Source organism: Haematobia irritans, chromosome 3 (genome assembly GCF_050003625.1).
Source record: "Haematobia irritans isolate KBUSLIRL chromosome 3, ASM5000362v1, whole genome shotgun sequence".
Taxonomy (NCBI): Eukaryota; Metazoa; Arthropoda; class Insecta; order Diptera; family Muscidae; genus Haematobia; species Haematobia irritans.
The window spans coordinates 60,444,916-60,465,846 of NC_134399.1; the positions used below are offsets into that span (position 1 = coordinate 60,444,916).

Consider the following 20,931-nt stretch of genomic DNA (forward strand, 5'->3'; position numbering starts at 1 on the left):
TTATATATATTCTTGAAATTTTAGAAACCTAGAGATATTTTAAGTTCTGAAAGATCTGCGTTGAATTTGGTATACATCAGTCCATGGTTTGAAATAAACCTCATATAGACCGATCTCCCGATTTGAATTAATAATTGCGGCTTCGATGGCGCATTTTTAACCCGATTTGCTTGAAATTTTAAAACTAAAGGTATTTTCGTTAAAAAGCTGTGCTAAATTACGAGGGTATATATTGGTCCATATTCTGCATTATCCCGGATGTTAGAAAATAGCCCCATATAGATTGATCTACCGATTTGATTTCTTTAAAACATGGAAAACGAAATGTTCATTCAATTTCCTAAATCTAGACGTATTTTAAGTGAGTAAATATCTGCGCTTCATTTAGTATATATCGGTTCATGTTTTGACTGAGCCGCAATTTTCATTTAATTTTCTTGAAATATAGTCTATATCGATCAATGTTTCGCATGGGCGGTTCCAAAAATTGTATGATAATTTTGCTCTTCATTCCAAGCCAAAGAAGCGAGGTATTGAAGTAAGAATACTTTTAGACACAATTCTCTTTTAAATTTGAGTTTCGCGTACTTGATTTTAGGAAACAAAATCTTAGTCCAACAAACTTTTCATTTGTATAAATATACCAATTTTTAAATCGAATCAATTAACTATAAAGACAAAACGATTTCATTGAAAAGTTTATCGACTTTTGGACAATGAAAAAAAAAACTTTATATCAGAGAAGTGCTAAGCAAATTCGCATTCTTGTTTTAAGGACCTGAAATCTTTGGCCTCAAGACAATATTTTTTCAGTGTTGAGTCATATAAAAGGCGATATTATCGTACGAAGCCCATTTCTTTAAATCATCCTACCAACTTGCCAACCTTCGGTCAAGGATGTATATTGGTCATTATCAATCTATTGGCTAATATGGATTCTCAGTTTCGAACAGCAACTATACATTTAGCTCACGTGACACCATAAACATGAGTAAAAATTAAATTTGTGCATTTATTTTCGCGATATTTTCTTTTATGAAAGTCTACTTTCAGGACCGTAATTTGTTTCGTGAGAGCCAGTGTTGTTGCGAAAGTGCATTTTGTTTGTTCATGTAGCTCCTATCAGTGATGCCAACTCCCGAAGGGCAAAACGCACCAAAAATATATCATAAATTGTAACATACCACCTACAACCACATAAACTACTAAAGCCAACTAAAATTCAATGCTCTACTAAAAAAAAGAAAAAAAAAACGTCCAAAGACGTATTATCGAACTTTTGTGTATTTCAAGCATTGTCAATTTTATGAAATTATGAACCTCTATTCAATTGTACACCTTGATCAGTGTAATTTCAATTCATTTCGATCAGTAATGTCTTCCAAATTTCAAATGCTTTTATGAATTTTCTACACACGTTTTTATTGACATCTTTATCAAGTTCAGAAATTCGGCACTCGTCGCTAAACATTTCTAACGAATACCCCAAAATACCAATATTGATTAAAAAAGAATCAATACCACCTTCATAACAATAAAATTTTATATTTGGGGATATAGTTGAGTTAAGCTTTTGAAAATCTAATGCGAATTTTTAGATGAAAATATATCGTCAACTAAACTTAATACTTTTCAAATTGAGTAAAGCACCAAAAGCACTAAATGAAAATGTCTAAAAGCACCAAGTTGGTGCTTTTTTGGAAAAGGCACTAAAAAGGCAATTTGTTAATTTTTAGAAATCAAAAAGCACTAAATTTGGTGCTAAAATCACCAAATTGGCATCACTGGCTCCTATTGTCATCAACAAAAAAATAGAGATAGGAACAAAGAGAGTTCACGATAGAGAGCAATAAAACACCACGAGAGAGTAAAATGAGAGCAATTTGGTATTTGCTGTGACACTTGTATGTTGTTAAGGAAAACTGTGCTGGTATGAGTGTATTCGGGGAAAAGATAGCTACAAAGAGAATAGTCACTTGGGAAAGTATATGTGTTTCTTTTTTCTTGAAAGCAACATTTTAATATCCTGTTTCTGTATGTCGAACGAAAACCCAGTCCATAGAAAAGCAGTCACTCGAATTCGAATCAATTTGGGTTTCTCTATTTTTGAAATTTTGTTTCGTTTGTATGAGAATACACACCCAGAAAAAAGTGCCTTCGAAACTAAAGGAAAACATTTTCATCAATATAGTTTATCCATTTTATTTCCATTAAGGTAAATTTTTGTGAAAAATAATAAAATTTACTCGTTTCAGTAAAAAAATCCTAAACTGTAAGCAGTTAGGAATAGTTCATTAACTAGAATAAGGCATGGAATTTTACTCATACTATTTTCTTCGCTGGGTATAAGAATTTACTACTGAAAAAGAAAATTTTATTCACTGATAACAAAGCATTCGTAAAAATAAACAAAAACCGAACTAAAACCAAGTTTCTTCAAAATTAGTACAATTTCTTATAAAATGATAATTGCGACTTCCTTTATAATAGAAAGTTTTTCATACATACGAACAACACTTGGCATAGAAAAATATTTTAGTTCATCCGTACTAAGAAGTATGCAATCCTTTCAAAACTTAAGGAAACACACTTGTTAGAATATAGGAAATTTTCCTAAATTTCTATTGTCTACCTGTAATCGATACCTGTCATCGTAATCGATGTGTTTGCGAGTGGGTGTAATCGATATATTTGCGCGTCGGTTGTTTTTTTAGTTGGAATCGCGTTGTTTTGGTATACGGAGAGATTGTTAAAAAATAATATGGTAAAATAATATAATAAATAACAAATAAAATATATAAAATATTTGTTATTTTAAATTAGTGAGAAAAATTTTCGTTTTTTTAAATAAATCTATCAATGTTCGTGATAGTGTATAAAGAAAGAAAACACCAGCAGAATAACAACCCTTTCATTTGTCTTCATTTTGGAATCTTCAATTATCAGGTAATATTCAGTGACGCTAACCTTTTGCAACAAAAATGTTTTATGATTTTTTATATTTGTAGGTATTGAAATTGTAAAAGGAGGACAAAATCGTTAGGCAGCAACTTATTAAAAGTGAAAAGTACAAGAAGAAAAAGTGCGTTTTACAGTTGATAATATCACACGGAAATTGGAAATAGTGGAATAATAAACTAATATTTCAAAGAGATTCGATGCTGTTGATTCTTAATAAATATATTCAATATATTAATAAAACATGTATTTTATTGAAGATAAAATTGCTTATAGAAATAAACAAAAATTGTATTTAAAAACGAAGGTAAGCAGTTCTAATTATGAAGTAAAAGTTTTACCACAAATGTGTAAGATTTGTCGAAATGAATGAAAAAATTTCAATAAAATCATTCCATATATGAATTCAAATTAGTTAATTTTTTTCATTCTGTAGTATAGTGGTATATAAATATAGGAAAATGTTAACTAATATATGGAATGCATTATTCCTAATTTCTACGAAAATCACATCGTTCAAACAAATAAAAATGTCTTTGGCGCTATACGAAGTTCAACTTTCTTCACAATGAGTTCATTTTAACTTAAAGAAGGGGTCACTTTTTTCTGGGTGCATTGATTATCAAAAATGAGTATTTTGAAACTTTTGGCCTGAGAATTCATTCAAATGTTAAAAATGTTTTCACTTTGTTCTTGACACCTATGGTAAACGAACGTATATCCAACTCGACAACAAAATATGAAGTGACTTGATTTTCGACATAGACAAACCAAAATCAATTTTCTTTCGTTTGAAATACGAAAGAAAACTATCGTTCGATACACTGAAAAAATATTGACCTAATATGGAAGATTATGCAACTTAAATTGTAGGAATCGAAATTTACCCAAAGTTATAGACAAAATTCTTTAAAATAATGACATTTTAATCAAATGAAAGTTTATAATACTTGCTTCAAAAATTTTTATACCCTGCTCCACACTGTGGAACAGGGTATTATAAGTTAGTGCATATGTTTGCAACACCCAGAAGGAGACGAGATAGACACATAGTGTCTGTGGCAAAAATGGTCAGGGTGGGCTCCTGAGTCGATATAGCCATGTCCGTCTGTCCGTCTGTCCGTCTGTCCGTGAACACATTTTGTAATCAAAGTCTAGGTCGCAGTTTTAGTCCAATCGACTTCAAATTTGGCACAAGTATGTGTCTTGGCTCAGAATAGATCCCTATTGATTTTGGAAGAAATCGGTTCAGATTTAGATATAGCTCCCATATATATATTTCGCCCGATATGGACTTATATGGCCCCAGAAGCCAGAGTTTTACCCTGATTGGCTTAAAATTTTGCACAAGAAGAACAATTAGTACTATAGTCAAGTGTGCCAAATTTCATTGAAATCGGTTCAGATTTAGATATAGCTCCCGTATATATCTTTCGCCCGATATGCACTAATACGGTCCCAGAAGCCAGAGTTTTACCCCAATTAGGTTGAAATTTTGCAGAGGGAGTAGAATTAGCAGTGTAGTCAAGTGTGCAAATGTTTATTGAAATCGGTTCAGATTTAGATATAGCTCCCATATATAGCTTTCGCCCGATTTAAACTCATATGACCACAGAGGCCATTTTTTTGCTCCGATTTAGTTGAAATTTTGCACAGGGAGTAGTATTAGCATTGTGGCTATGCGTGCCAAATTTGGTTGAAATCGGTTCAGATTTAGATATAGCTCCCATATATATGTTTTTCTGATTTCGACAAAAATGGTCAAAATACCAACATTTTCCTTGTAAAATCGCCACTGTTTAGTCGAAAAGTTGTAAAAATGACTCTAATTTTCATAAACTTCTAATACATGTATATCGAGCGATAAATCATAAATAAACTTTTGCGAAGTTTCCTTAAAATTGCTTCACATTTAAATGTTTCCCATATTTTTTTACTAACATTGTGTTCCACCCTAGTGCATTAGCCGACTTAAATTTTGAGTCTGCAGATTTTGTAGAAGTCTTTCAAATTCTGTCCAGATCGAGTAATATTTAAATGTATGTATTTGGGACAAACCTTTTTATATAGCACCCAACACAATTGACGGATGTGGTATGGTATCGAAAATTTAGATCTACAAAGTGGTGCAGGGTATAATATAGTCGGCCCCGCCCGACTTTAGACTTTCCTTACTTGTTTTCATTAAATTTAGGACACAAATCTTGAAATTTTCCGTCTCTCTGCTGAAGTTGTAGATCTTTGAAGTAAGACAAATTTTCCTTAATATAAAGAAAAACATTTTTAATTTAAAGAAATCGTCTTTAACTCAACTGACATATTGCATTTTTAAATTTATGATAAAATCGCTTCAAATATAGGCTAAGACTTATTTTAAGGATTTGCATCTTTGGTTTAAAGTTTTTTTAACATTAAGAAAACTGTTTTTACTTTGAAGTACTTGGCATAATTTGGATTTTAAATTGGAATTTGTTTTTACATAAATACATTTATTAATATATCGCAAAAAGAGGATAAAAAATCAATGAATGAGATCTGTATCTAATTTTAATTTTATTTATCCTAGATTTAAAGCCAGGGAGGTCCGTCAAAGATGTCTTTATTTTAAAGAAGCCGCATCTTTGGCTCGGAATCAATACCAAAATCCTTAAGGGAAGGTCAAAATCTTTAGATCTTTGGAAGTAAACTTTTTTTTGAATGTATACAGAAACAGGTTCAACCTACGACCCTATGTATGCAAGGCGGACATGCTAACCATTACACCACCGTTTCAAAAATATGCTAAAAATATTTAAAAAACACACCGTGGTGCAATGGTTAGCATGCCCGCCTTGCATACACAAGGTCTTGGGTTAGATTCCTGCTTCGACCGAACACCAAAAAGTTTTTCAGCGGTGGATTATCCCACCTCAGTAATGCTGGTGACATTTCTGAGGGTCTCAAAGCTTTTAAAGTGGTTTCACTGCAATGTGGAACGCCGTTCGGACTCGGCTATAAAAAGGAGGTCCCTTGTCATTGAGCTTAACATGGAATCGGACAGCACTCAGTGATAAGATAGAAGTTCGCCAATGTGGTATCACAGTGGACTGAATAGTCTAAGTGAGCCTGATACATCGGGCTGCCACCTATCCTAACCTAACCTAATGGTGCTTAAATTATTGAAAAAATAATGTTCAGGATTAAAAAAATATTCTTGCTTAAATTATTGAAAAAATAATGTTCAGGATTAAAAAAATATTCTTGTAAATAGGTGCCGTTAAATAACTATATGATCCAATGGAAAAAATTGTTTATATTCAACTTGCGTAAAATAAAACGAAATCGACTTGTTGAACAATAGGAAGGTTTTTATTTTCAGCAATAATAACAATTTTACAACAAACAATTTTTTGGTGATAAATGTTTGAACTTTTCGAAGATGTATAAGAAAGTGCAACAAGAGAACAACGTTTGTGACACCAGTTTTCTAAACGTTTTCTTTTTTGTGTGTATTTATAGCAAACCCACGTATATTGTTTATACCCTGCTCCACACTGTGGAACAGGGTTTATAAGTTAGTGCATATGTTTGCAACACCCAGATGGAGACGAGATAGACACATGGTGTCTTTGGCAAAAATGGTCAGGGTGGGCCCCTGAGTCGATATAGCCATGTCCGTCTGTCCGTGAACACATTTTTGTAATCAAAGTCTAGGTCGCAGTTTTAGTCCAATCGACTTCAAATTTGGCACAAGTATGTGTTTTGGCTCAGAATAGATCCCTACTGAAATCGGTTCAGATTTATATATAGCTCCCATATATATATTTCGCCCGATATGGACTTATATGGCCCCAGAAGCCAGAGTTTTACCCTAATTGGCTTAACATTTTGCACAAGAAGAACAATTAGTACTATAGTCAAGTGTGCCAAATTTCATTGAAATCGGTTCAGATTTAGATATAGCTCCCGTATATATCTTTCGCCCGATATGCACTAATACGGTCCCAGAAGCCAGAGTTTTACCCCAATTTGGTTGAAATTTTGCACAGGGAGTAGAATTAGCAGTGTAGTCAAGTGTGCCAAATTTTATATATATCGTTCGCCCGATTTACACTCATATGATCACAGAGGCCAATCTTTAGCTCCGATTAGTTGAAATTTTGCATAGGGAGTAGAATTAGCATTGTAGCTACGCGTGCCAAATTTGGTTGAAATCGGTTCAGATTTAGATATATCTCCCATATATAGCTTTCGCCCGATTTACACTCATATGACCATAGAGGCCATTTTTTTGCTCCGATTTAGTTGAAATTTTGCACAGGGTGTAGAATTAGCATTGTGGCTATGCGTGCCAAATTTGGTTGAAATCGGTTCAGATTTAGATATATCTCCCATATATAGCTTTCGCCCGATTTACACTCATATGACCACAGAGGCCAATTTTTTGCTCCGATTTAGTTAAAATTTTGCACAGGGAGTAGAATTAGCATTGTAGCTATGCGTTCCAAATTGGGTTGAAATCGGTTCAGATTTAGATATAGCTCCCATATATATGTTTTTCTGATTTCGACAAAAATGGTCAAAATACCAACATTTTCCTTGTAAAATCGCCACTGTTTAGTCGAAAAGTTGTAAAAATGACTCTAATTTTCCTAAACTTCTAATACGATAAATCATAAATAAACTTTTGCGAAGTTTCCTTAAAATTGCTTCAGATTTAAATGTTTCCCATATTTTTTTTTACTAACATTGTGGTCCACCCTAGTGCATTAGCCGACTTAAATTTTGAGTCTATAGATTTTGTAGAAGTCTATCAAATTCTGTCTAGATATTTAAATGTATGTATTTGGACAAACCTTTATATGTAGCCCCCAACACATTTGACGGATGTGATATGGTATCGAAAATTTGGATATACAAAGTGGTGCAGGGTATAATATAGTCGGCCCCGCCCGACTTTAGACTTTCCTTACTTGTTTTGTTATGCAATCGTCTTTATATTTAGCATATGTATGTCCTAAAACTACATCTTGGGATGTATGTATGTACACCCTCATAAAAAATCGCTTCTGTAACATATACTCCCAAACACATTTTGCTTCAAGCATATACATTTTTGGGTATTGCCCAAACATTTATATGTTTGATCTCTTCCAATATATAATATGTTTGAAAGCATATTGGTCTAAACAATATATGTTTGGGTAGTCTAAGTTCCAAACATTTTGTATTTTTGCATCCAAATTCAATAATGTTGTCTTCCAAAAAACAATATGTTATTTTGTGAACATATAATATGTTTGGAAGCATTTTGCACCCAAAAATATTATATGCTTAAAAAATTCTCCCAAACAATATTGTGCTCAAAATTTTATTTATTTATTTATATATTTACAATCATAATGAATTATGAAAATAAACAGGTAATATAGGTGCTAACAACATAGGTTTTCGACCTGAATGCTCAAAATTTTGTTTCTGCCTAATTGTATATTCCCCCACATCTTTCTCACTTCCACGACATTTTTTAGTTCTTAGCACCTTTTTCTGTAATACAAACATTGTAGAAGAAATTATTCAATTTTTTTTATTTTAATTTTACCTTTTGCCGGACGGGGATTCGAACAGCGGACCACACAGTTAAATAGCGCTCCAAGCTACTAAACACATATATGTTTATAGGCTATTTCTAAATTAATATATGTTTGCATCCAAGCATATTATATTTACAAACATTTTATGTCCCAAACATAATATGTTCTAACATATTAACATATATGTCCCAAACATGTTATGCTAGTTTATGAACATTATATGCTTGCACTCAAAAATATTGTGTTTAAAAATTTGTGTTCCAAACATATAATGTTTATAGCCAAACGTATGAAAAACAGTCTTTTTCATCCGTGTACTATGCATTTTCCTTTAGTGTAATTTCTTTTTGCAAGCTTAATGGAAAATATGCTGAGTTCACATGTCAATGCAACATCTAACACTTCATGGGCGTATAAAACCAACTGCAGACAAAGAAAGTTCAATTAGTTGCACCACACTTGAGGGTCGACGTAAGCAACGCATCAACTTCCTCAATTTGCCAATAAACCAAGGCGGATAATAATGAAGGTATATTCAAAGAATGCTGGACACATTCAAACATTAATTAACTACTCCTGCTCATTTTCTTTCATCTTCCTTTAGTTGTTCATGCTCATATTGGTGATTTTTAAAATCATTGCGATTGTCCTACCAAATCCATCTTCCTCAAATAAAATTAAGCGTTTCATATATCCTGGCAAATCTCATCCGGATGCAAAAGTTTACTATGCCAAACCTCTATATCCTTATGGGAAATCTCAACAAAGGATATCTCCCAAATTCCAATCGGAGGTTTACAAAGTATTTATACATGACTCACCAAAGTCTACGAACGACTTTAAGAAACATCAGCATCTTTACAAAATTATCCTATTGCCAAATGGTGGAAGTGATAGAGCTGGTTGGAGTAGTAGAGATGGAGGGACGAGCGTAACTGGAAGAAGTTTTAAACAATCTCTGAAAATAATAAAAATTATTCAGTTCAAACAGAATGGTGGATATGGTACAGGAAAATGGAAATAACTCGCCGACTTGTTAAGACATATATGCCGAAGTTCCAATTCGATATTATCTCAACACAATAAATTTTATTTTGAAGTAGACAGTTTTTATATTTGCCACATCACATCAATAGCATGATCGCCGATGGTCGTGGTTTCCATTCTATACTAAACAAACCTTATTGACCTAATATGAAAGATTATTTAACCTAAAATTAAGGATCCTCATTCTACACAATATTCTTTTGTATAAAAGAAATTTTAATGTAAGAAATTTTCATAATCTTTGCTTTAAACATTGTTTTCATCAAATGTATCTTTGAAATTAGTGACCTTCCATTAAAGTTCTATGTCTTTGAAGTAAGGCATTTTTCATTAAAGTAAAGAAATAATCTGATAATTAACTGAGATACTAAATCTGGATTAAATGTTTACTGGTAATAGCAAAATGATGTAGGTTTTACCATTTGTACAAAAAATTTTGTCTTAGTTGGAGGGAAAAATAACGAGATATTTTATCATAACATACATAAAGAGTAATAATAGACTTCGAATTTCTCACCATCATTATATAGTATTATAGTATTTTGTAAGAGTCCATAATTGAACCCCCTTGCATACCCCCATCGATTATTAACATGAACACAAACATTCAAATCTCAATGAATTTTCAATATAAATGAAATAAATATTTGACACTATTCTCACAATGGAAACCGAAAACATTCAATAAAAAAAATAATGCCAATTCAAATGTTAATATGGAACTATTCATAATTTTTATATGGAGCATCATTCATAATTCCCCCATTCCACCAATAGAGGTCTATAGATTGGAGTTTTATTTCTGTGAACAAATGCATGTGAGGTCTCCCAACCCAAAAATATTGTTGATCCAGATTTTGTAATAATGTGACAATCAATGATAGACAATAATCAATCTATCCATCCATCAGTCTATTGTTCTTCTTGAATTTCGTTTTTTTTAGTTTAGTATAAAACTAACTATGGCTGCAAAAATCGTTATCAGTTTATCACTGCCATTGGATTGAAAGTTCAGTGTAGCTTCTCCCGGATTCAAAAAATCAAGCTAAATAGGAAACTTCCACGATGAAGGTAGGTACAATACCAACCACAAGGATTGCAAAGTTACAAAGGATTATGCATTTTTAGGCTTTCACCTGTATCTTGGTCACATTGGTTGCCACATGCTCCGCCGGCTTTCTAGGCAATGGTGGCAGTAATGGAGGTGGCTACAATTATGGAATTGGTGGTGGTGGTCATCACACTGGTGATGTCGATACAGTTGTTGTACATCATCACCATGGAACTGGTGGACATGCAGGAGTTAGTGGAGGATTTTCTGGCGACCACGGACATTTTCATGCCGGACATGCCGATGTACAAACTCTTAAGGTTATACATCATGATGTAGCCCCTCATCTAGGCGGTTCACCCAGCTTTAATGGCCATGGACTCCATCACGGTGGTTTTGATTTCCATTCTGGTCATGGTGTTGGACATGTGAAAACTGTCAATGTAATTCATGAACAAGGTGCCCAAGGTTATGGAGGATTTAGTGGAGGGCTTGACAATTCTCATGGAGCCATTGGTCATCACGAAGTTAAAACCATTAAAATCATTCACGAAGATAGTGCTCACTCACATGGTAATGAATTTGATAGTGGATTGCATCATCATTCCCATGGTGACCATCACGATATTAAAACAGTTAATTTAATCCATCAAGATGTTGGTCATTTCCATGGTACAGGTTTGAATGGTGGTTTTGATAACTCTGGGCACGAGCATACCTTTGGAGGTCATCATGAAACAAAAACCATTAATGTTATTCATCAATTAGGTGGTCATGATCATGGTCATATAGGACATGACCATAGTCATATTGGTCATGTCGCCGCACCACTTTTGCCTGCACCCCATCATGAAGTGAAGACCATTAAGGTTATCCACCATGCAGAGATTCCCAATAACGCTTATTTACCACCAGCTCCAGTCGGCTTCCACTAGAACTGCTAGTGTTATATTCCATCATCAATCATTATTTGTTCCAGATCACTAGAATGTCACCCTTTAGTTCTTAATCCAATATGTTAAGTAAAAAAAACTGTATTAAATATTTAAGAAAACTAGTAAATACATTTTTATTAAAAAAAGGATTTTTTTAATTTTGATTATGTATATATTTTTTAAACAATTTGCTTCACGACATTCTCTCAGTACACAGAAAAAAGTAAACTGTTTCATGGGAAAAATTAACTACCACCTGGAAAAATGAATTAGGTTTTGCATTTTTGGGTTTGCTATAATGTGTTATTAAAATAACAACGACGGACAGACAACCATTTACGGCACTTATTCCTTCTCATAAAAACAAAAATTAACTAAAGTAATGAAAAAATCATTAGGACCAAGTCATTAAGATATTAAGTTCGCTGTAGTTCATTTTTACTATTTTTGAGAATTTTACGAACAATTTCTTCTGCTTTAGAGCATTGAACCTATTTCTACTATCACTGAATTTTATAGCCACATTTAGTTCATAAAATTTTTGAGATAATTTCATTTGGTACACTAAAAAGCATGTCAGGTTCCAAAGATTTTGTCTTTACTCTAATGATGTTGGTATTGATTCCGAACCAAAGAAGTGGAGAATACAAGTAAGGATACTTTTAAGATACAATTCTCTTTTAAATTTGGGCTTTGCATACTTGATTCTAGGAAGCAAATTTTATTTTGTCGTTTTTCAGCTTTATTCTTCATATGATATCAAAGTCCTTCGAAAACGTGTTATAACCACAACTTTAATTTCCAAATTCAGAGTCGACTTCCAGTAGAAATTATGCTATGATTCAAGTAAAAACCGTCTTTAAAAAACATGTACTAACATGTTGGCTGATAAGTCCCCGGTCTGACACATAGATGGCGTCGCTAGTATTAAATGCATATTATTTTTGTATAGTACCAACCTTCAAATGATTCGTGTCAAAATTTCACGTCTATAAGTCAATTAATTTGTGAGATAGAGCGTCTTTTGTGAAGCAACTTTTGCTATTGTGAAAAAAATGGAAAAAAAGGAATTTCGTGTTTTGATAAAATACTGTTTTCTGAAGGGAAAAATACGGTGGAAGCAAAAACTTGGCTTGATAATGAGTTTCCGGACTCTGCCCCAAGGAAATCAACAATAATTTATTGGTTTGCAAAATTCAAGCGTGGTGAAATGAGCACGGAGGACGGTGAACGCAGTGGACGCACGAAAGAGGTGGTTACCGAAGAAAACATCAAAAAAATCCACAAAATGATTTTGAATGACCGTAAAATGAAGTTGATCGAGATAGCAGAGGCCTTAAAGCTGTCAAAGGAACGTGTTGGTCATATCATTCATCAATATATGGATATGCGGAAGCTCTGTGTAAAATGGGTGCCGCACGAGTTCACATTTGACCAAAAACAAGTGAACCGTCTCCGAAGCGTGGAAAGACTCATAAGTCCGCTGGCAAAGTAACGACCTCTGTTTTTTGGGATGCGCATGGAATAATTTTTATCGATTATCTTGAGAAGGGAAAAACCATCAACAGTGACTATTATATGGCGTTATTGGAGCGTTTGAAGGTGAAATCGCGGCAAAACGGCCCCATACGAAGAAGAAAAAAGTGTTGTTCCACCAAGACAACGCACCGTGCCACAAGTCATTGAGAACGATGGCAAAAATTCATGAATTGGGCTTCGAATTGCAATGAAGAGGTGATCGCTGAGGCCTATTTTAAGGCAAAACCGAAGGAGTACTACCAAAATGATATCAAAAAATTGGATGGTCGTTATAATCGTTGTATCGCTCTTGAAGGGGACTATGTTGAATAATAAAAACGAATTTTGACAAAAAAATGTGTTTTCTTTGTTAGACCGGGGACTTAACAGCCAACCTATTAGTTTTGAACACATTTTTGCTTTGTAGTGAAGATGCAAAAAGGCAACAAATTTAAAGATATTTAGTTAATATTGAAGAATTTTTCTGAATTATTAAAGTAAAGTTGACCATAATCCTAACAATTTTTTTCATGTTGTGATACCAATTTTGAAGTAGAATCAGTTAATTATAAAGACAAAGCGACTTCATTGAAAAGTTCATGAACTTTTGGACAAGAAAAAAAAACTGTATATCAATGAATATGCTAAGCAAAATTCGCATTCATATTTTAAGGACATGAAATCTTTGGCCTCACGACAATATTTTCTTCAGTGTAGGGAAAAATTTCTTAAACCATTTTAAAAATACACTAAAAGAAAATAAATATAGGATGAGTGCAGGACAGGCTGGTAGTATATATATATATATATATATAAAGGGTGATTTGTTAAGAGCTTGATAACTTTAAAAAAAAAAAACGCATAAAATTTGCAAAATCTCATCGGTTCTTTATTTGAAACGTTAGATTGGTCCATGACATTTACTTTTTGAAGATAATTTCATTTAAATGTTGACCGCGGCTGCGTCTTAGGTGGTCCATTCGGAAAGTCCAATTTTGGGCAACTTTTTCGAGCATTTCGGCCGGAATAGCCCGAATTTCTTCGGAAATGTTGTCTTCCAAAGCTGGAATAGTTGCTGGCTTATTTCTGTAGACTTTAGACTTGACGTAGCCCCATAAAAAATAGTCTAAAGGCGTCAAATCGCATGATCTTGGTGGCCAACTTACCGGTCCATTTCTTGAGATGAATTGTTCTCCGAAGTTTTCCCTCAAAATGGCCATAGAATCGCGAGCTGTGTGGCATGTAGCGCCATCTTGTTGAAACCACATGTCAACCAAGTTCAGTTCTTCCATTTTTGGCAACAAAAAGTTTGTTAGCATCGAACGATAGCGATCGCCATTCACCGTAACGTTGCGTCCAACAGCATCTTTGAAAAAATACGGTCCAATGATTCCACCAGCGTACAAACCACACCAAACAGTGCATTTTTCGGGATGCATGGGCAGTTCTTGAACGGCTTCTGGTTGCTCTTCACTCCAAATGCGGCAATTTTGCTTATTTACGTAGCCATTCAACCAGAAATGAGCCTCATCGCTGAACAAAATTTGTCGATAAAAAAGCGGATTTTCTGCCAACTTTTCTAGGGCCCATTCACTGAAAATTCGACGTTGTGGCAGATCGTTCGGCTATTCATGATGAAATGTCAAAGCATACTGAGCATCTTTCTCTTTGACACCATGTCTGAAATCCCACGTGATCTGTCAAATACTAATGCATGAAAATCCTAACCTCAAAAGAATCACCCTTTATATATATATATATATATATATATATATATATATATATATATATATATATATATATATATATATATATATATATATATATATATATATATATATATATATATATATATATATATATATATATATATATATATCTATATATATATATATATATATATATATATATATATATATATATATATATATATATACGTGAAATTTTGTACAGGGAGTAGATTCAACATAGTATCTATGCATGTGAAATTTGATTGCAATCAGTTCAGATTTCGATATAGATTCCATACATATGTTTTTTCTATTTAGGCAAAACTGGCCGAAATACCTACATTTTCCTTATCAAATCGCCACTGCTAAGTCGAAAACTTATCAAAATGACTCAAATTTTCCTATTACTCTATTACACATCTATCAACCGATAAATCATAAATACACTTTTGCGAAGTTGCCTCAAAATTGGCTCATATTTAAATGTTTCCTATATTTTTTTACTAACATTGTGTTCCACCTCAGCGCATTACTTCATATATATATATATATATATATATATATATATATATATATATATATATATATATATATATATATATATATATATATATATATATATATATACGTGAAATTTTGTACAGGGAGTAGATTCAACATAGTATCTATGCATGTGAAATTTGATTGCAATCAGTTCAGATTTCGATATAGATTCCATACATATGTTTTTTCTATTTAGGCAAAACTGGCCGAAATACCTACATTTTCCTTATCAAATCGCCACTGCTAAGTCGAAAACTTATCAAAATGACTCAAATTTTCCTATTACTCTATTACACATCTATCAACCGATAAATCATAAATACACTTTTGCGAAGTTGCCTCAAAATTGGCTCATATTTAAATGTTTCCTATATTTTTTTACTAACATTGTGTTCCACCTCAGCGCATTAGCCGACTTAAATGTAAAATCTATAAGTATTGCAGTACTCTGTACAGATCTGCTCAGATATACAGAATATATGTGTATGGATTCATATAGCATCCAACACATTGGACGGATTTGATAAGGTATTGAAAATGTGGACTTACAAAGTGGTGAAGGGTGAAGGGTATGAATTAATTTTGGCACAGTGGGCCCGTTGTAAAAATTTATTGAAAATTTTATTTTCAAATTTTCGCTTTTCACAAATACTTTTATAATGAAGACTTTTGTGGGTATGAAATCTAAGCTCAAGGCCTTTCCAATGAACCTAGTCTCTATACCGCACGCGGCTTAGTTTATGGATAATAAGCCAAATACTAAAAATCCAAATTCGAATTTGAAATCCTAAAAATTTCGTTGTCTTTTTCTAGGGGTACACAACAGGGACTAGTCCTGCACCAGTCCTGGGAATGGGAATGGTTTAAGTGAGCCTGAAATAAAGCGGGCTAAGGATTATCCATTAGAATTCATATTCGTTACGCCATTTTCACTTCAACCTTCTTCAAATCAAATTAATCCATTTTCAAATCAAATGAAAACTTTTTCATTTCAATGAAACTTTTTTCAAATCAAAAGGTACTCTAACCAAACGAATGATTTCTAATGAATAAACACAAAATTATTACCGAATAAAGTGCTATATCGCTAAAAGCAAAAATAACCGTTTTGTTTAAAATTTCATTGAAGAATTGTGTGCTACTTTCGTACGTGTGCACTTAACCACTCAGCAAAAAAAAGCGGCGCCATAAAGGTAGTGAAAATGTTCTTTTTGGATCCGGAAGTGGTGCCCAATTGACGCTGAAGCGATGAATTTAACATGGGCTTGTCATAGGACGGATGTTCTCCATTTCAACAGACGCTGCACTGAATTTGCATCACTTCTTAAGGTGTGAGGTGAATTCAGTGTTTTGGATGTGAATTAAGATTTTTTGTGATATTTTGATAAATAAATAATTTTAAATTTGTTTTAAGATTTTTAATGCATTATAACGCTTGTCTGGAATGTTTGTCATCAAATATTTTCAAAAATTTGCAATTTTTCTAGAAAGGATTTAACATTTTTTTCGGCTAAATTTAAATAATTTGTACCATTTTATTAATTCTTAATATGTTTTTAACCTATTTGAAACAAATAAAAATATATTTCCCTTTAGAAATATGAAAAAATCTGGTTATAAAAAAAATGGAATCAAATTAACTTCCTGTGCAGTTAAAATAAAGAACATCTTTGGAAGAGCATTTTTGGAAGTTCTTTTAAAGTTGTGCCTTGAGAAGAATATCCAATTTTTTTTGCTCGGCACTGCTAAAATGGTTACTTATCCAAGTTTTATTTTACAAATGAATATTATCTCTTCTTAATTGAATATAGGTAAATGTTATTATTAAATTTATTAGGGCTTTCAATTAAATTAAAAACATTAATAGTTAAATTAAAACCATCATTAATATTTGTCTAATATTGTCATAGGAAATTCAATCGAAAACTCACAATGGCTAATTGTTACCATTTTTAGCGACATTATAAGTCGAAATATTGCAATGTATAAACACCTACATTTGTTTTAAAGAAATTGTGCTCATCAAATAAGCGCATGCAAAAAAAAAACATAATAATTCTATATTTTCTTCCAAAAAACAAATTTACCACGGAACGTGATATCAGTTTGTCGTAAATTTCGTTGGGGAGGAAGTAAATACTTTACGAAATCCATGCCCAAATCCGAACTGTTTTTTTATCAAAATTTTTATTTATTTCCAGCCATCAATGGTCTAAGGTATGAATTCGAATAAAAATCTGTGTCAAAATTTCATTAACCCTTTCGACCCCGAATTTTTATAGGTATCGCTAAAATTTCTTTTTTACTTTTAATCATGTTGAAGTCATTTAAGAAGCGTCTAGCCAAAATTTCGGGTCGCCACGCCCATTCGTTTAGGCGGTAGAGAATGTTGCCTGTGGGCAACTTTGGGCAATTGTGACTACAAACTATTTTGTTTTGTAATGATAGACGTATTACGTTTTATTGGATTTTTGTTAAGTTTTTTTGTTATTTTACAGTAAATATATACTTAGATGCGCGCGTGAGTGGAATTTCAATCACGCTCAAACACATTCACGAAGAAATATTTGTACTCACGCATGCCATGTGGGTAGGAATTCACGGTCACGAAATGAAAAGTCATACTCGCACACGCTCACACATGAACAATGTTTATGTCTCACGCTTTCGCACGATTCACGACAATTTTCGTAATTCACGACAAATCTCGTAAGTCACGAATATTTTCGGAACACGACAATTTTCGTGGCTCAATAAAATTCTGGTAATTACGAAATTTCTCGTGACTAACGCTATTGAAATCTTAAGGGTGATTAAATATGTAAAGGTGATTAAAATCGGTGAGCTTGAATTTAATCGTGAACGTGAATTTGTTCGTGATTGTGACTTTTTGTGTCTGTTTTACCATGAGTGCGAATTTTATCGTGAATATGAATTTTATTGTTAACGTGAATTTTATCTTGAGCGTGGGTTGGATCGTGAAAGTAAATTTTTATCGGGAGCGTGATTTCGGTGAAAGTTTACTCACTCACAATCACGAACACAATTTGATTTTTACTCACGCATTTTTTTAATCCCGTTCACGCACATTCACGAGGTTTCTTTAAATTTCTTTCACGGCTTCGCGTGAATCACGCGTGACTCACGAAAATGTTTTGTTTTTTTTTTTGTTTGACATGGGTTAAAGTCAATTTAACAGGCGGTGAAAAAACCAAAGTATTATAAAGCGTCAATATTCGTGCTAATCCACTAGTATGTTGCCAAGAAGTGGCTTCCTCTCTTTTTACGATTCCTTCCAAATTCCCCACTGCACTGCAGATATGTTTTCCACATCATCGCCGTATTTCTCGTCACTGGGACATCCCAATTGAAGTTCAAAATTTTTTCAAAATCATTGTTTTTCAAACCTTTTTTCTCCAGGTCTTATGTTCAAAAATATGTAATTTTACTACCACAATTGCCCAAAGTTGCCCACAGGCAACTTTTCAATTTTAAAAATTTCCCATCTGTTGTTTTTTTGCAATTCTAAGATTTGACTTCCAGAAATATTTTATTTGACATGTACTACAATAGATTTAATAAAAACGTTCAACATTTTAGTTGTAATTTTTGAAAAAAGTCACATGCATTTAAAGTGAAAATGCTATAAAAACGCTTATTTTGGGATTTTCTAATGTAGAATTGAATATCTGTGATGAAAAAGAACTCCTCAATTAATTACCACCTCTGAGGTTCAAACGATTGAATTACATTGCAATGCCAACAAAAACCATCTGGCTTCTATGTGAAATTCGGACAGTTATCTTCACTGACCTCTTCTAACTTGTAAGATCTCTATTTTCTTAAACTCAGAAAGTCGTAATAAAGATGTTATTGAGAGCCAAAGAGAGTATGCCAACATCAACAACGCAACAAAAAACATAAATCACACGAGTCATTTATTAATCCCAACAAAAAGTGAAATATGTGCACAAGAGAATAATGTGACAGAAAGAATGAAGAGTGGCTATTAAGTCGAATTGAGAAGACTACGAATTCATGTACATAAAAACCAAAACAATAAACAATTATGAGTGGAAGATAAGCTTCAAATGTATGTACAGCAGGGCTTAAGCATCACTTAAAATATAAACAAACGTATAATTATAATAATAATTAAGGTAATAAATTTAGATTTAAGCACACAGACAAACTAACATAGACCCTTTGAAGTGTGAAGACAATGAACTAAAAAGAAAACAGATGGTTGTACATGAGCAGAAAGCTAATGTGTGAGAAGAGTGTCTCTTTTAGTGTAAGCCCAAGAAAATTTGGTGAAATATTCTCATTAATTTAATCGTAATAGTTTGTGGTGCACTATACCAAATCTTGGTATTTTGTAATTGTCATCTGATATGTAATACTCGAAGATAGATTGTAATTATAACATAATATGACATTAGTCAACCGATTCAAATATACCCTGAGCGAATAGTCTTTTGATCCAGAGACCATTGTAGAGACTAAGCATCGCTTACTTTGGTAAGCGATGCAAGCGGTGAGATCTTGCTCTTTTTGGAACTTCAATGGCTTTAGTTCAAGCTCATTTTCCAATATGTGTTGCATCCATTCTCGCTCACAAGCAAGTATTCTAGAAATGTTTAGAAATAATACGAGGGTTGCCTATTATATTGGGCAAACCTAGTGTTGCAATCTGCCATCTGACATAAAGCTTGACATTTTTGACGTTATAAGGTCAGTACTGGTGCGTAGTTTCTTGTCCCTCGAGATTTTGGGAAGACTTTGCAGGAATATGTATGTTTTCATTTATAATTTTGACTATTTCAGTAAAGGTAATTGCAAAAATATAGTGATTTTCAACTCGAAAACCGAACATAGTACCCACCTATACACACAAAAACATAATTTTTGGATTCAACCATGAAATTAATTGATCCAATTAATTTTTAATTGAAATGTCTTCAATCACTGTAATATTAGTATCAATCACCGAAGTCAATTAAAAAATTAATTGATCCAATTAACAAATAAATTGATACTATTAATTTTGGTTTTGATTAAAAAAATCCGTTGAATCAATAGAATATTTTTGAAAATTCAATTAAATTTTAATTGGAAATGTTTTGGTGAACATTTTTTCTGTGTACGTACTCAGAACGTTTGTGTTATTTACACCAACTCGCCCAAAAAATTGAATTAAATCGTTAGCATTTTCATGCAATTTTTTTAACTTCAGACGGGGGATTAACTCAACAATAATTGATGAACTTAGTTTTTGATGGTATGGTGAATTCAACTCAAGTCGAATTTCGTGAAGGTCGTCCGTAATAACCCAGCAAAAAAAATTGGAAGTTGTTCCACAAACATTTCTTTCAAAGCCCATCCCAGAATCCCCCATCGAGTTTTTTCAACTTCCGATGCAGTCCTTTTGGACAAGTCCACAAACATTTCTTCTAAAGCGCATCGTGGGATCCCCCAATGAGTTTTTTCCACTTCCGATGCAGTCCTTTTGGACAAGTGCACAAACATTTCTTCTAAAGCGCATCTTGGGATCCTCCAATGATTTTTTTCTACTT

At 32.9% G+C, this 20,931-nt stretch overlaps 1 protein-coding gene and 1 long non-coding RNA gene across 2 annotated transcripts; both read left to right on the forward strand.

Moving 5' to 3' along the window:
• The first annotated feature begins 2,816 nt into the window (after positions 1-2,816).
• LOC142231692 (uncharacterized) lies at positions 2,817-3,201 on the forward strand. The gene is made up of 2 exons (XR_012720868.1): positions 2,817-2,946; positions 3,009-3,201. It is a non-coding gene; the product is annotated as an uncharacterized LOC142231692 (long non-coding RNA).
• Positions 3,202-8,938: 5,737 nt separating this feature from the next.
• On the forward strand, positions 8,939-11,620 carry LOC142231693 (uncharacterized). Its single transcript, XM_075302316.1, has 3 exons — positions 8,939-9,060; positions 9,136-10,649; positions 10,707-11,620. The coding sequence occupies exons 2-3, from the start codon at positions 10,644-10,646 to the stop codon at positions 11,562-11,564; spliced, it is 864 nt and encodes a 287-aa protein (XP_075158431.1). The 5' UTR covers positions 8,939-9,060; positions 9,136-10,643; the 3' UTR covers positions 11,565-11,620.
• The last annotated feature ends 9,311 nt before the right edge of the window (positions 11,621-20,931 follow it).